The 13964-nt window shown below is 35.5% G+C and overlaps 1 protein-coding gene and 1 long non-coding RNA gene across 10 annotated transcripts in view; one reads left to right on the plus strand and one right to left on the minus strand.

The window, feature by feature from the left end:
- Window positions 1–13448, plus strand: part of ENAH (ENAH actin regulator) — a 157272-nt gene extending 143824 nt beyond the window's left edge. For 6 of the 9 annotated variants that reach the window (XM_043485750.1, XM_043485749.1, XM_043485751.1 and 3 more), the window contains 3 exons: window positions 4036–4114; window positions 9854–9911; window positions 10447–13448. In XM_043485750.1, coding sequence (XP_043341685.1) covers window positions 4036–4114; window positions 9854–9911; window positions 10447–10484 — 175 coding nt within the window. In that variant the 3' untranslated portion in view covers window positions 10485–13448. Of the gene's footprint in view, window positions 1–840; window positions 904–4035; window positions 4115–9853; window positions 9912–10446 lie in introns of all 9 variants that reach the window. The other 3 variants (XM_043485755.1, XM_043485752.1, XM_043485753.1) reach the window with 1 other exon arrangement.
- The window catches only part of LOC122452249, a 29388-nt gene continuing 19120 nt past the window's right edge, over window positions 3697–13964 (minus strand). The window contains exon 3 of the long non-coding RNA XR_006272637.1: window positions 3697–3846. This is a non-coding gene — a long non-coding RNA (uncharacterized LOC122452249). The remainder of the gene's footprint in view (window positions 3847–13964) is intronic.

Raw genomic sequence — 13964 nt, forward strand, 5'->3', positions numbered from 1 at the left:
CAATTAAAGAACTGTATTGCTTTTCTTCCTAAGTTGCTCCCCTCATTCCTTCCGAAAACAAGTATATTGGCTTTTTATTTTTTTGCTTTTATTTAAGCACACTTTATCATTGCACAGTACTGAAATTAAATACGCAGTGTCAAAATTATGTTAGTGATAAGATCGATTAATATCCTGTAATATATATGCTGTACTAAGTGAAGGTGTCAGACAGTGGAATAAAAGCAAGAATGTTGACCTATGGCTGATTCATGTTGAGGTTTGACAGAAAGCAACAAAATTCTGTAAAGCAATTATCCTTCAATAAAAAACATAAAAAAAAAGCTCTAAATCATGACTGGAATGTAACGTTGGAAAGTTTGTGAATTCTTCCCATAGCATTTATTGGGAGCTTACAGATCTTGTATTCAAGATGGAAAAAAGTTCTTTACATGCCTCCTTAGAAGAGCTAATTTTGTATACTTCAAGCTACAGTGATTTTTACTGTGCTTTTTATTTGAGTTTATAGTTTTATTTATATTCACTCTAATAGAAATGTCCTGTGTTTTGATACTTGTTGAATTTTTATGTAAGTAGGTTTTACAGTATGTAACAGTAGCCACTACATAATGATTTTTTAAAAGAAGTCTCTGTAATTATCAAGTGAACAGTGTCCTCACATAACTAGACTTAGTCTCCAAGTAATCTTTTTTTTCTTTTTACAATTATTTTAAAGTTAATGGACTCCTTTAGTTCTTCTTCTGTTTGCTATAACTAAAAACCTGTAAAACAGTAACAAAATGAGAATTATTTTTAAGAGTTCTATTGTGTATCCCTTTAAATGGTTTTTCCCCTTCATAGACGGGATTCTCCAAGGAAAAATCAGATTGTTTTTGACAACAGGTCCTATGATTCATTACACAGGTATCATCCTGATGTGACTTTGTGATTTGAGACTTTTAAATAACATTTTCAGGATAGGGCTGAGCTTTTTCTACATGGATTGGTAATCACCACAAAGGAGAAATGACGATAGCATGAATCTTTCATATTTAGCTGTATCTAAAACACTCTTTTAGAAAAAATTCTGAGTGATTTTAGTGAGAAAAATTAATAGTATTCATTTCCCTGCCATCAGCTTATATTTGGATTATGAGAAATATAAATGGTCAGCATACCTGAAATACAAGAATGAGAACTGAAGTCCACATATATCGAGAGTGTCTAGCTTTTGCATTTTATTTTAAAAGCCATTCTTTTTCTAAGACAAGGCTTTAAGAAGTTGAACAGAAGATCCTGTACTCTTTGTCACTGGAAGACGGGGCAGTATTACAGCCACAGTGACTAGCCATTGTGAATAATTTACTATCTGAAGAAAATCTGTTTCCTACATACTTTGCAGTAAATTGAGTATCTTTAACAACCTAGCATCTAATATCCTTGAGCAGATTATTTGTTTGCTAGGAAAAGTCCTGTTATACCATTTTTTAATTAAGAAAACTTAGGATATGAACCATGTATTTCTTTCTTAATTAAAAAAATTGACAATTTCTTAAGATCCTCAAGTGCTTAAGCTATATTTAGAATTAATTTGGCAGAACAGGGACTTAAATAGTTGCAGTACAGTTATTTTATTGACAGTATCTAGAGGCAACACTCTCATTATAAAGGAATAAAAATTCCCCTTTTTTGTTATCAATTATGGTGAAAACCTTAATGTTAGAAATAACTGAGATACTATACTCATGTTACTGTATGCATCTGTTTTTTAAAATACACATCAAGTCTACTGGGAGCATAAATAGTATACAGGAGGTTGTCTTTGGTAGTGAGTAAGGAGTTCTGTAATCAGACTCTATTTGACCAAATTGTTTTTAGCTACAGTTATTTTCATGCCATTGATGATTAAAATATTTGGCAAGTTCATTTTGTTAGCCAGTTAAATTTGCATAAAGTATTTATAGTACAGTAGTGAAATAATTTTTCCTGCTTTTTTTTGAGGTGGTTTAATTGTTTTGACCAAAGACTTATTTAGAAAATTTGCTAACACATAGAAAAATAGCATTTAACCATGAGATTTTCTGTTGTAAATCTTTCCAGTTTGATGCTTTCATACATAGTATCCCCCTGAGATAATGTTGTTGACAAACCTTTTTTAAAAAGTGGTGATTACGTCTTTCCTTAAGTATGAAAAGTTCCCCCCTTTAGTTAATTATCACGGTGATGGTGGTGGTGGTGGTGGTGGTGGATTGCATGTTAGCATGAATTAAAGTTTTTAAAAATTGCATGTCTCCACGATTTTTTTTATTATATAACAAATAATTTTCTGGATTGTTTAGTAAATATGGATATATTTATAACATACTCCCTGGTTAAGTAACAGACTATTGTTATTCACATGAATTTCAAGGATATTCATTATGTAAGTTTAGTAAAAGGAACCAAAACAGTGTTTGTACCAATTAAATGTGAAATGTAAAAGAAAAGCAGAATGAATAATAATTTACTTCTGGAGAGCAGGAACAGGCAGTATGGGTAAATGAAATGCGTAAAAGTCAGCGTTTATGATACTTACTGTATAGAGCGGATTTTGCAGTGCAGCGTGACTTGCATACTGTGGATCTCAGTACATCTTAAATGACTGTGGAATTAAGTCACCTCCTCAACAAGGTGAAAAGGTATATTGTCTCAAGAAGAAAGGAAGTATGTCATATAAATCTTATCCAGCACAGGCCTAGCTCAGTGCCTCTTGAATGAAATTTTATGAGTTATTATTTTTCTTGTTCATATACACATAGCAGCAGATATGTAGTAAAATTAGTTGATTTGCTTCACAGCAATCTTTTAAGCTGTCATATGTTTCATATAAATGTGACTCAAGATTTCATCTTCAAACACAGTGTCTATGGGTTTGAAGTATAATATGCCTTATAAGAATTTTAAGTTTGAAAAAGTTATGCCTGTTAAGTCTTGGTTCAGATTTCTCACATTGGTATTCTGCAAAGTTGTAAATATGTGACCTAATAGTTTTCATTTGTGTTGATTTGTGACCCTTTAAAAGTGGCCACTTAATATATACTAGAAGCTGAAAATGAAGTATCATTCAGTTAAAATTCTAAGTTTTTCCACTTCGTATTTTCTCCTATTGCCAGAATTGGAGAGGGAGTCATGACTGACTGACTTGATTTTGAAACTTTTTGCTTAAAATGTGGCTAATTCTTAAGACTTATTTCTTCATGTAAAATTTTTTAACAGAAGCTCAACTTTTAAAAATGTAATAATGATTGACAGTCTGCTTCTGTCTCCTTACCATCCCCCTGTTTTTTAAACAAAGTAAGTTTGTGGAAGTAGTTAGATGACCATTCAGATACCATCTTTATAAAAACTTCATTGGGAAATAGCCACAAAGCCAGTAGGATATAAACATACTTTTTTAAACTTAATAACTTATTTTCAACTTAATAATCGTATTTCCAAGATGCTTATTTATTTTGATGCTTTTTATGGAATGGAACGCATACAAAGAAATCATACTCATTAAGCAATTCTGCCCCCCACCCCCCACCGGAAACCAAGGCATAGAATTTGAAAATTGATTTATACAGAGTGAAACAGTCTGGTCTTTATCATTTCCCTCTCATTGGTTTGCCAGATATTTAGTAGATAGCATACAGTTTCTAAAGGAGAGAACAAGATTGTGTTACTTGGGCTGGGTCGTTGCAGCTGGCCTCCCGTCTGTCCTGGTCACGATGCCACGTGTTACCCGTCACCCTCCTCGTGCCCAAAGAGCGTTGTCCTCTACTTTTTACTGGAAGAGTCTTGTCATGTTATCAACTTTTTCTAATTTCTTTATAAATACTGATAATGCTGTAAAAAGAGAAAAATATTTTTTTATATCCTAATTAGTTCTACGACTATTAAGATAATTAACTCTTTAACACGTGTTTTAAGAAATCTACTCTAATCTGGTGTTGGGTTGGTAACTTTGCAATTACTAATGAACTCATTAAATATGCTAAGCGTTATTTACCTGTCCTGAAAATTTCATTTGTCCAGACCAAAATCTGCACCTTCGTCACAGCCCAGTGCCAACGGAGTCCAGACGGAGGGACTGGACTATGACAGGCTGAAGCAGGTGGGTGCCCAGCAGCAGCTTCCCTTTGTTTGTACTTGTTCTTTTTTAAAAAATAATCCCATGTACGTATATTTGACAGGTTGTGAATGTATTTGAAAAGAATATAGGCTTGATATTTTTATAGAAATTAAACAGTAACATTCATGCTATATTACTTCTTTCAGATCCTCAGTTTTTGGTTCACCAGTTTGCATAAAGGGCCAGCAGTGATGGAGGGTAGGGGCAGTGGTTTAATGTAATAGGATAAACGTTAAATGTAAGTGTATGGTGTACAGTTGTTCAAGAGAAAAAATGGGCTTGTGCTTACCATCGGCCAAAACAGACCCACCAAGTCTGGTTTTAGCAAGAATGTAAGGAAAAAGAGTACTCTCACATATTTCTGTGAAAGGAAGCAGTTTGGGGGAGACATCAATAAGAAAAAGATATTGTTCATATTTTGGATACAGTATGCATTGTGTTTAATACGTATATACACAGGAAGAAATGGAAGGAGTAATAGGTAATTTTGGAACCTTGAACTATTTTACTTCTAAAAGAGGTAAAATAATTTAAAATGATAGTGTTTTAAAAGATTGGAAAAGGAAGGCTAAAGACGTCTTAGTGAAACAACTATCAATTTTGTAGACCTGATAGTTTTGCCTGTAATGAACAATTTAGTCTTTGTCTCCTTATCCTGCACTTCAGAATAGCCTGAAAGATAACATTGGTACTGATCACTATAATAGGCACTTACTGACTGACTGGCAGACCTCAGTGTTACACATTTGCTGGGTTATTAGCGTGACATTGTCTCCTAATCCTAGTAGTAGTCAGATAACACAGTGTCTGTACTCAAATTGTGCACATCAGAGGTTCAGAGAGTTTGAATTTACTCAGTCCCATAGTCAGGATCAGAATCCTGTCTTTATCTTTAGAGCCTGCTTTCCCCATTCCATCACTCATTTTTTAAAGTATCAGCCGTTTGAGTGGGGCTTAAAAGAGTACCAATAATGTTGCAGTATAATGAGTTCAAAGTAAAAGTTAAATAGGAATTAAAGCAGCAAATAGTAACAGTTTCGGATCAGCCTAGCTTTTATACTACAAAGCTGTTTGAACAGTTCAGTTATCTAATTTGAAAAGCATGTGGTCATTGATATCAAGTGCTTGTTTCCTGTGTGTTAAACATGGCTTTCTTTTCTTGAAAAATATCTTGAAATGGAGCACTTGCACACAATTAAAATATGGTCAGTTCTTGACTCTCTGAAGTAGGAGACTTGAGGAGAGGAATAGATTTGATCTTAGGACTGATTTTAAGTTAATTTGAAAAAGAATATCTATTAGTTCTGTGCCTCAGTTTCCTCACTGGGAAATGGAGGAAATAAACTAATTGAAAATTTTCAACCTTATTTTAGACATGAAAAGGTTTTTTTAAACGATGAGTCATAAACATAGAGCTATTTAATTTTATTTAAGGTGTGTGCAGTGCTAAAGAAAGTCATAGAATTTGAAATTAATTCTTCCAAATGATAGTTGTTTTTCACCCATTAAAATTATCACCTTATTAGTCCTTTTAGCGTTCATGTTACACCATCTTTATTTTTTAACTAGAGGGTGTATCCATTATTTCAAGTTGAACTTTATAAATAGAAATTTTGAAAAATAAGTAAAGGCAGAGTGGTTATCATAGAGGTAAGAGGGTCTAGAGCATCACTATTAAATAGAAATATTGGGCTGGCCAAAAAGTTCAGTTCAGTTGCTCAGTCATGTCATGTCCAACTCTTTGCGACCCTATGGACTTCAGAACGCCAGGATTCCCTGTTCATCACCAACTCCCAGAGCTTTCTCAAAGTCGTGTCCATTGAGTTGGTGATGCCATCCAACCATCTCATCCTCTGTCATCCCCTTCTCCTCCTGCCTTCAGTCTTTCCCAGCATCAGAGTCTTTTCCAGTGAGTCCGTTCTTCACATCAGGTGGCCAAAGAATTGGAGTATCAGCTTCACCATCAGTCCTTCCAATGAATATTCAGGACTGATTTCCTTGAGGACGGACTGGTTGGATCTCCTTGAAGTCCAAGAGACTCTCAAGAGTCTTTCTCCAACAACACAGTTCAAAAGCATCAATTCTTCGGTGCTCAGCTTTCTTTATAGTGCAACTCTTAACGTCTGTACATGACTACTGGAAAAACCATATCCTTGACTAGATGGACCTTTGTTGGCAAAATAATGTCTCTGCTTTTTAATATGCTGTCTATGTTGGTCATAACTTTTCTTCCAAGGAGCAAGCATCTGTTAATTTCGTGGCTGCAGTCACCATCTGCAGTGATTTTGGAGCTCAAAGAAATAGTCTGTCACTGTTTCCACTGTTTCCCCATCTATTTGCCCTGAAATGATGGGACTGGATGCCATGATCTTATTAGTTTTCTGAATGATGAACTTTAAGCCAACTTTTTCACTCTCTTTCACCTTCATCCAGAGGCTCTTTAGTTACTCTTTGCTTAATGCCATAAGGGTGGTGTCGTCTGCATATCGGAAGTTATTTATATTTCTGCCAGAAAATTTGATTCCAGCTTATGCTTCATCCAGCCTGGCATTTCTCATGATGTACACTGCATATAAGTTAAATAAGCAGGGTGACAATATACAGCCTTGACGTACTCCCTTCCCTAGTTTGGAACCAGTCTGTTGTTCCATGTTCAGTTCTGACTGTTGCTTCCTGACCTGCATACAGATTTCTCAAGAGGCAGGTCAGCTGGTCTGGTATTCCCATCTCTTGAAGAATTTTCCACAGTTTGTGGTGATCTACAGTCAATAAAGCAGAGGTAGATGTTTTTCTGGAATTCTCTTGCTTTTTTGATGATCCAGTGGATGTTAGCAATTTGATCTCTGGTTCCTCTGCCTTTTCTAAATCCAGCTTGAACATCTGGAAGTTCACAGTTCACGTACTGTTGAAGCCTGGCTTGGAGAGTTTTGAGCATTACTTTGCTAGCATGTGAGATGAGTGCAATTGTGCAGTAGTTTGAGCATTCTTTGGCATTGCCTTTCTTTGGGGTTGGAATGAAAACTGACCTTTTCCAGTCCTGTGGCCACTGCTAAGTTTTCCAAATTTGCTGGCATATTGAATGCAGCACTTTCACAGCATCATCTTTTAGGATTTGAAAGAGCTCAACTGGAATTCCATCGCCTCCTCAGGTTTTTTCGTAGTGATACTTCCTAAGGCCCACTTGACTTCTCATTCTAGGATGTCTGGCTCTAGGTGAGTGATCACACCATTGTGGTTATCTGGGTCATGGATATCTTTTTTGTATAGTTATTCTGTGTATTCTTGCCACCTCTTATTAATCTTCTGCTTCTGTTAGGTCCATACCATTTCTGTCCTTTATTGAGTCTCTTTGCATGAAATGTTCCCTTGGTATCTCTGATTTTCTTGAAGAGATCTCTAGTCTTTCCCATTCTGTTGTTTTCCTCTATTTCTTTGCATAGATCACTGAGGAAGGCTTTCTTGTCTCTCCTTGCTATTCTTTGGAACTCTTCATTCAAATGAGTATATCTTTCCTTTTCTCCTTTGCCTTTCACATCTCTTCTTTTCTCAGCCATTTGTAAGAACTCCTCAGACAGCCATTTTGCGTTTTTGCATTTCTTTTTCTTGAAGATGGTCTTGATCACTGTCTCCTGTACAATGTCCAACTATAGTTCTTCAGACACTCTATCAGATCTAACCCCTTGAATCTACTTGTCATTTCCACTGTATAATCATTAAGGGGTTTGATTTAGGTCATACCTGAACAGTCTAGTGGTTTTTCCCTACTTTCTTCAGTTTAAGTCTGAATTTGGCAATAAGGAGTTCATGATCTGAACCACAGTTGGCTCCTGGTGTTGTTTTTGCTGACTGTATAGAGCTTCTCCATCTTTGGCTGCAGAGAATATAATCAGTCTGATTTCAGTATTGACTGTCTGGTGATATCCATGTGTAGAGTCTTCTCTTATGTTGTTGGAAGAGGGTGTTTGCTATGACCAGTGCGTTCTCTAGGCAAATTGCTATTAGCCTTTGACCTGCTTCATTTTGTACTCCAAGGCTGAATTTACCTGTTACTCCAGGTATTTCTTGACTTCCTACTTTTGCATTCCAGTCTCTTCTAATGAAAAGGACATCTCTTTTGGGTGTTGGTTCTAGAAGGTCTTGTAGGTCTTTATAGAACTGTCCAACTTCAGCTTCTTCAGCATTACTAGTTGGTGCATAGACTTGGATTACTGTGATATTGAATGGTTTGCCTTAGAAACCAACAGAGATCATTCTTTCGTTTTTGAGATTGCATCCAAATACTACATTTCGGACTTTTTGTTGACTGATGGCTACTCTACTTCTTCTAAGAGATTCTTGCCCACGGTAGCAGATACAATGGTCATCTGAGTTAAATTCAGCCGTTCAGGTCCATTTTAGTTTGCTGATTCCTAAAATGTCGATATTTACTCTTGCCATCTCCACTTTGACCACTTCCAATTTGCCTTGATTCATGGACCTAACACTCCAGGTTCCTATGCAATACTGCTCTTTACAACATCGGACCTTGCTTCCATCCCCAGTCACATCCACAACTGGGTGTTGTTTTTGCTCAGCTCTCTCTTCATTCTTTCTGGAGTTACTTCTCCACTGATCTCCAGTAGCATACTGGGCACCTACCGACCTGGGGAGTTCATCTTTCAGTGTCCTACCTTTTTGCCTTTTCATACTGTTCATGGGGTTCTCAAGGCAAGAATACTGAAGTGGTTTGCCATTCCTTTCTCCAGTGGACCACGTTTTGTCAGAACTCTCCCCCGTGACCTGTCATCTTGGTGGCCCTATGTGGCATGGCTCATAGTTCATTGAGTTAGACAAGGCTGTGGTCCATATGATCAGATTGGTTAGTTTGTTAGGCTTTTTCCAAATGAACTTTTTGGCCAACTCTATGTAACATGGGTCACATACTTCAAATTTTTAGCAGGTGCATTAAATATAGAGAAATAGGTTACATTCTCTTTAATATATTTTTATTTAACCTGATGTAGCCAAAGTAATATTTCAGTATATAATAACCAGTATTTTAAAATTACTGACTAGTTATTTTACTTTACTTTCTTCATAGTGAATCTTTGAAATCTGGTGTCTAATGTTTACAGTGCATCTCACCTCAGACTTGCCACGTTTCAAGTGCTCAGTAGCTATGTGTGGCTGGTCTTCTGTCTTAAGACTGTGTATGTCTAGCAGGGTCCCATCCTCCTACTTCCCCACCTATTGGGGCAGCCCCCAAGGGCCCTCTAGGGGAACCCTACATTCCGTGAAGCTTAGTTTGACAGCTCTGGTGATTCCTAAGCAGTCCCCATAGTTAAGGCCAGATGACAAACTTCCCAAGAGCTGATTGTCCAGTCTGTGTCTTCTTCCTTTAAACTTGTTTATGGATTGCCTCTTAGCTCCCAAAAGACTAGATTAAAAGCAGAGCTCTTATGTTTTATAGGGATTATCTGAATCATACCTTTCACGGCATGACCAGGTAATTATTTTAGGTTTAGAAGACGTTCTGCTTCATATTTTGCTAAGCTAGAATAAGCAAAGATTGGAAAGAGAAGACTATTAAAACAAATTTTACCAAAGTTAATCTTCTAAGTCATAAATCATGAATCTGGAAACAAAAGACAGAGGTAACATTTTATACATTCGTAAAATTTTATATGAGCAAGAATCTTTATTTATTTTCTGTATTTCTGATGTTTTTCTCTAATATTTTAGGACATTTTAGATGAAATGAGAAAAGAATTAACTAAGCTAAAAGAAGAGCTCATTGATGGTGAGTGTCTAAACAAATTTGCTACCCCTGCAATGTTTAAAAATACCCATTTTAAAGAAAATGAAGATTAAAAAAATACCTAGTTTATTACTTGAGGGCATGAAACAATTACTTTTCCATATTATCCTGTCCTTTACCTGGCTTCGGATGCCAAAGAGAGGGTTTCTATCCTTCATATAATGGAAATTATTTGTTAACACAGGGTATACAAAATTCCTCTTAAGTTTCCGATATTGAATAGTATTAGATGGAAAACTCCTTTTCACATCCCATCCCACTAAACTCCTGTTTTGAGCCCAAAGAATCAGTGTTTTCCTTTTGTGTACAAAATGGAGAGAATATATAAATGTATATAAATTGATGTTGTCATTGTAAAAATAAGAAAACAGATTTCTTCAATGAAAGATGCACAGGTAGTGTATCTTTGTATTACTGTGAGTTTGAATGAAGTCATTAAGATTTCTTAAGAATGAATCACACATTTATATTACCTTATCATTATATTTACTTTTAATATTTTTCCTTTTCCTGCCAGCAATCAGGCAGGAACTGAGCAAGTCAAATACTGCATAGAGAAACAAACTAAGGAGAGACAGGACTTTAATCTGGAAAAAGAAGAAAATAAAAACCTGCAAAGAACAACTGTTAGCAACAACAAAACCCTTACATTTTGTGAGCTGTGAGAAGAAAATGGAGATACACAGTCAGAAGGAGGGAAAAACCAACATACTTTGAAAGCCTTCAAACATTACTACTCCGGCAGATAAGCTATTTCCCTCCCAGTTTGCTGCTTTTTTCTGACCTTTACAACAGGATGGAAGAGAGTCGTATAGGAGTTCCTGTATCAGTTATGCAGAAAATTACTAAACCCGTCAGGCAAGATCACCGTGCATTGAAAATATTTTCATGTCAAGAGAAAATTGCACATTTTCCACAGTCCATTGCTAAAATAAAGAGGAGAAAGGCTTGAGAAGTTTTGTTTTTCAGAGAATGCTGATGAAGAATTTAGCAAGTGATGCTATTGTATTGTAAATGTTTCTCTCAGGTTTGTCTTCCTATCATATTTGATATTCCATGGATAATTGAGGTCAGCCCTGTGTAGGTTAAGATCATAAAATGTGGAACAAATGGAATTGTATGTGCTTTCAAAAGGTGACATTTATAAGAAAGTGTCCTAAAAATGATTTGTCCAGAGTGAGGAATTTTAGAATGATAGGAGGTCTCTCGAGTTTAGCCTTCATGCAATTTTGTAGATTCAAACATAAAATTCATCCAGAATTTAAAGATTTAGATGCCTTCCTAAATTGTTACAATGCTTTACCAAATCTATGACTCCTACATAACACAAACCAGTGGTCAAATGTAAAACAATATATTGTAGATTTACTGTAGGTTTTCAATCTTTTTTAGATTTATGCATGTGGACATTTTTATAACGTAATTACAACCACCACAAAAATTAGCTTTTTTAATTGCAGACAGTAATGCATGTTAAACTAATATGTAGTGGCCTTTTCAAGGCCTAGTCCCAGGGAAAACATTTTGTAGAGTATAGGGAGTGGGAGGAGGGGAAGGAATAATTTTTTATTTAAAGTTAATTTCTGCACTATCTTTTTTCTCAGTTATCTGCATGAATAATGATGAGGAATATTTTGTGACTTTAATTGGTAAATATGTTAACAGAACCAAGTACTTAATCTTTTACATCATGTCTTCAGCTATTTGTATTTTAATTCAGTAACTTCAATGGTCTGAAACATGATTCTGAGCTTCACATGAATTCTGTCTTACTGTGGAATTCAAGCGTTCGATCCCTGAATCTGGCAGTTATTACCTAGGTGCCCTGCAGTTATCCAGGTGTTCATTCCTGACTTCAGAGCTGCTTTTGGACTTTTATGTTGAAATACTAGAAAAGTAGCAACGATGGCAGCAGTTAAGGTCACAGAAATCATCGGATAAAGGGAAAAATGACGAGGGGTCCTGCATAATTTTCTTTTAATAACTAAAGTGAGACTTAGGTGGTAGGAAGAAGGAACTAGATGCTCTACTTACCACCATGTGCGTGTGTGTGTGTGCGTGTTTGTGTGGGCACTCACGTGTGTGTGTGTGTGTGTGTATAATGCACTCCCTTTTCTTTGAAACTTCTAAGATTAAAATAGGGGAGAAATCCTGTATGTTACAATGATAGCATTTTTTGAAAATCTAGGAAATCAAAAATTCTCCAGGCTCTCCATCTTGGTTTATGCTTGAGTTGTTATGTGCCATATTTGCTTTGAAATCTTTGATTATCTGTAGTTTTACTAAAATTTTGAAGAAATAATCCACTGTTGTCTGCTTTCTGGATTTCTTAATCTACCTTCATAAGACAGAGCTTGTTGATAGCATAGTTTTCTAAATGCAGGTTTGCAGCCATCACCACTTCAACGAGGTTTGAATGAGGAAATTTTTTTTTTCTTATTAAAACAGTTCCTGTTTCTGTAGAAACTTCATTTTTAGATTAATCTGTGATGGATGAGCTATCATAATTCAAATATGCAGTTCTTTTTCTATCAGCTGTTCATTGTCATCCAACAGTAAAGGCATTAAAGATGCAGCAAGCTTAAAAAGTACTACTTTCTTAAAGAAATAGGAGGCATTTCCATCTTTATTACTGTACTTTTGGTTATGCAAACACTTTGGAGATATAAATGTTTATGTCCCCCATAAATCTGGTCAGAAATCATTTTTGATTTTGTTGATTAAGTTAAACAGTAGGATAGAGTACTGGGTACAAGTGGTCCAAAGTAAGATAAAAGTCTACGCTAAAAATGCTAGATCTTGAAGAAGAAACTGGTTTATGCACTAAACGTTTTGTGCCTTGGTCTAAATATTAACATGTCTGTGTAAAATGACAAAAAGAACCAGTGTTGAATCATGTTTTATTTCCTGTCATTATGCTTTATCCCAGACTGCTAAATGTGTTCTTTCCAAGAAGTTTGATTGAATTACTGTGTACATTTACTGTCCTGTGTGACAGTTTTGTCATTGTTAGAGATTTCAGTAATTAAAATGGGAAACAGAAGCTTAGATTATTTTCCTTATCAAAACTATGTTCCTTGGAGCCACGTTATTATGATGGTTTTCGTGCTCTTGTACATTGGATGTCTTAAGCTGAGTACAGTTTAGGGGATCCTTTCTAATTACAGGAAGGTGGTACTTTCCTTTAACACTGTGATCTGACCTGTGACAAATCTGTACTACACACTATGTAAATGGCTAACAAGTCAATTGCAAACCAACTGAATGTACAAACCTTAGTGCTGGTGCTGAAATCTCTTCAGAATAGTCATCATGATCTCAAAGTTTGTTTCAGAATTTGCAAGCATCAAGTGTCAATCAAAACTGAAGATGAAACACTAATGAATGTTGAATTCTCATGCTTTAGGTGTACTTCCTTTATAGTTTTTGTTTCTCTGCTATTTTTACCATACTGTTCCATTTAAATTTCCTACACGCTAACTTCGTTTGTGCGATTGAAATAAAATTGCAGTATATACATGTTGCTTGTTTGTGACACTTAGATAATCTGACATAATCTGTTGGTTCTAAATAAGTTGTTTTGAATGTAAAAAACACTCTTTAAAATCCATGACTTCACTACTTAAAAGTTTACCTATCACGACACTATTCTTTAAAGATTTCATAAGTCATAAATACTAAGTAATGTATACAAAGGGAATGTGTGATCATGTATCTACTTTTTGCTTGAAATAACTGTTGGGTGTTCCATGTTTGTTCTTATTTTCTCCTGGCGCAGCTTGGTACAGTGTCTTACAGTCAAGAGAATGATAAGTGTTTTAAGTTCACTCCATTTTGTTCTATAGCAGAGATACGTTAAATTAAGCTAATTGATGCAGTTAAAATTTTTCTTAATATAGTTTGCAGCATAAAGGACATTGTATAGTCAAGGGCCTTATTGGGTACTGAATTTTAAATGTAGTGAAATCTGTATCTGTAGTGTTTGTTTATGCAGAATACTGAGTTCTTGATACCTGCATATACACAGCAGTATGT

The sequence above is a fragment of the Cervus canadensis genome, chromosome 13, assembly GCF_019320065.1.
Source record: "Cervus canadensis isolate Bull #8, Minnesota chromosome 13, ASM1932006v1, whole genome shotgun sequence".
Lineage (NCBI taxonomy): Eukaryota > Metazoa > Chordata > Mammalia > Artiodactyla > Cervidae > Cervus > Cervus canadensis.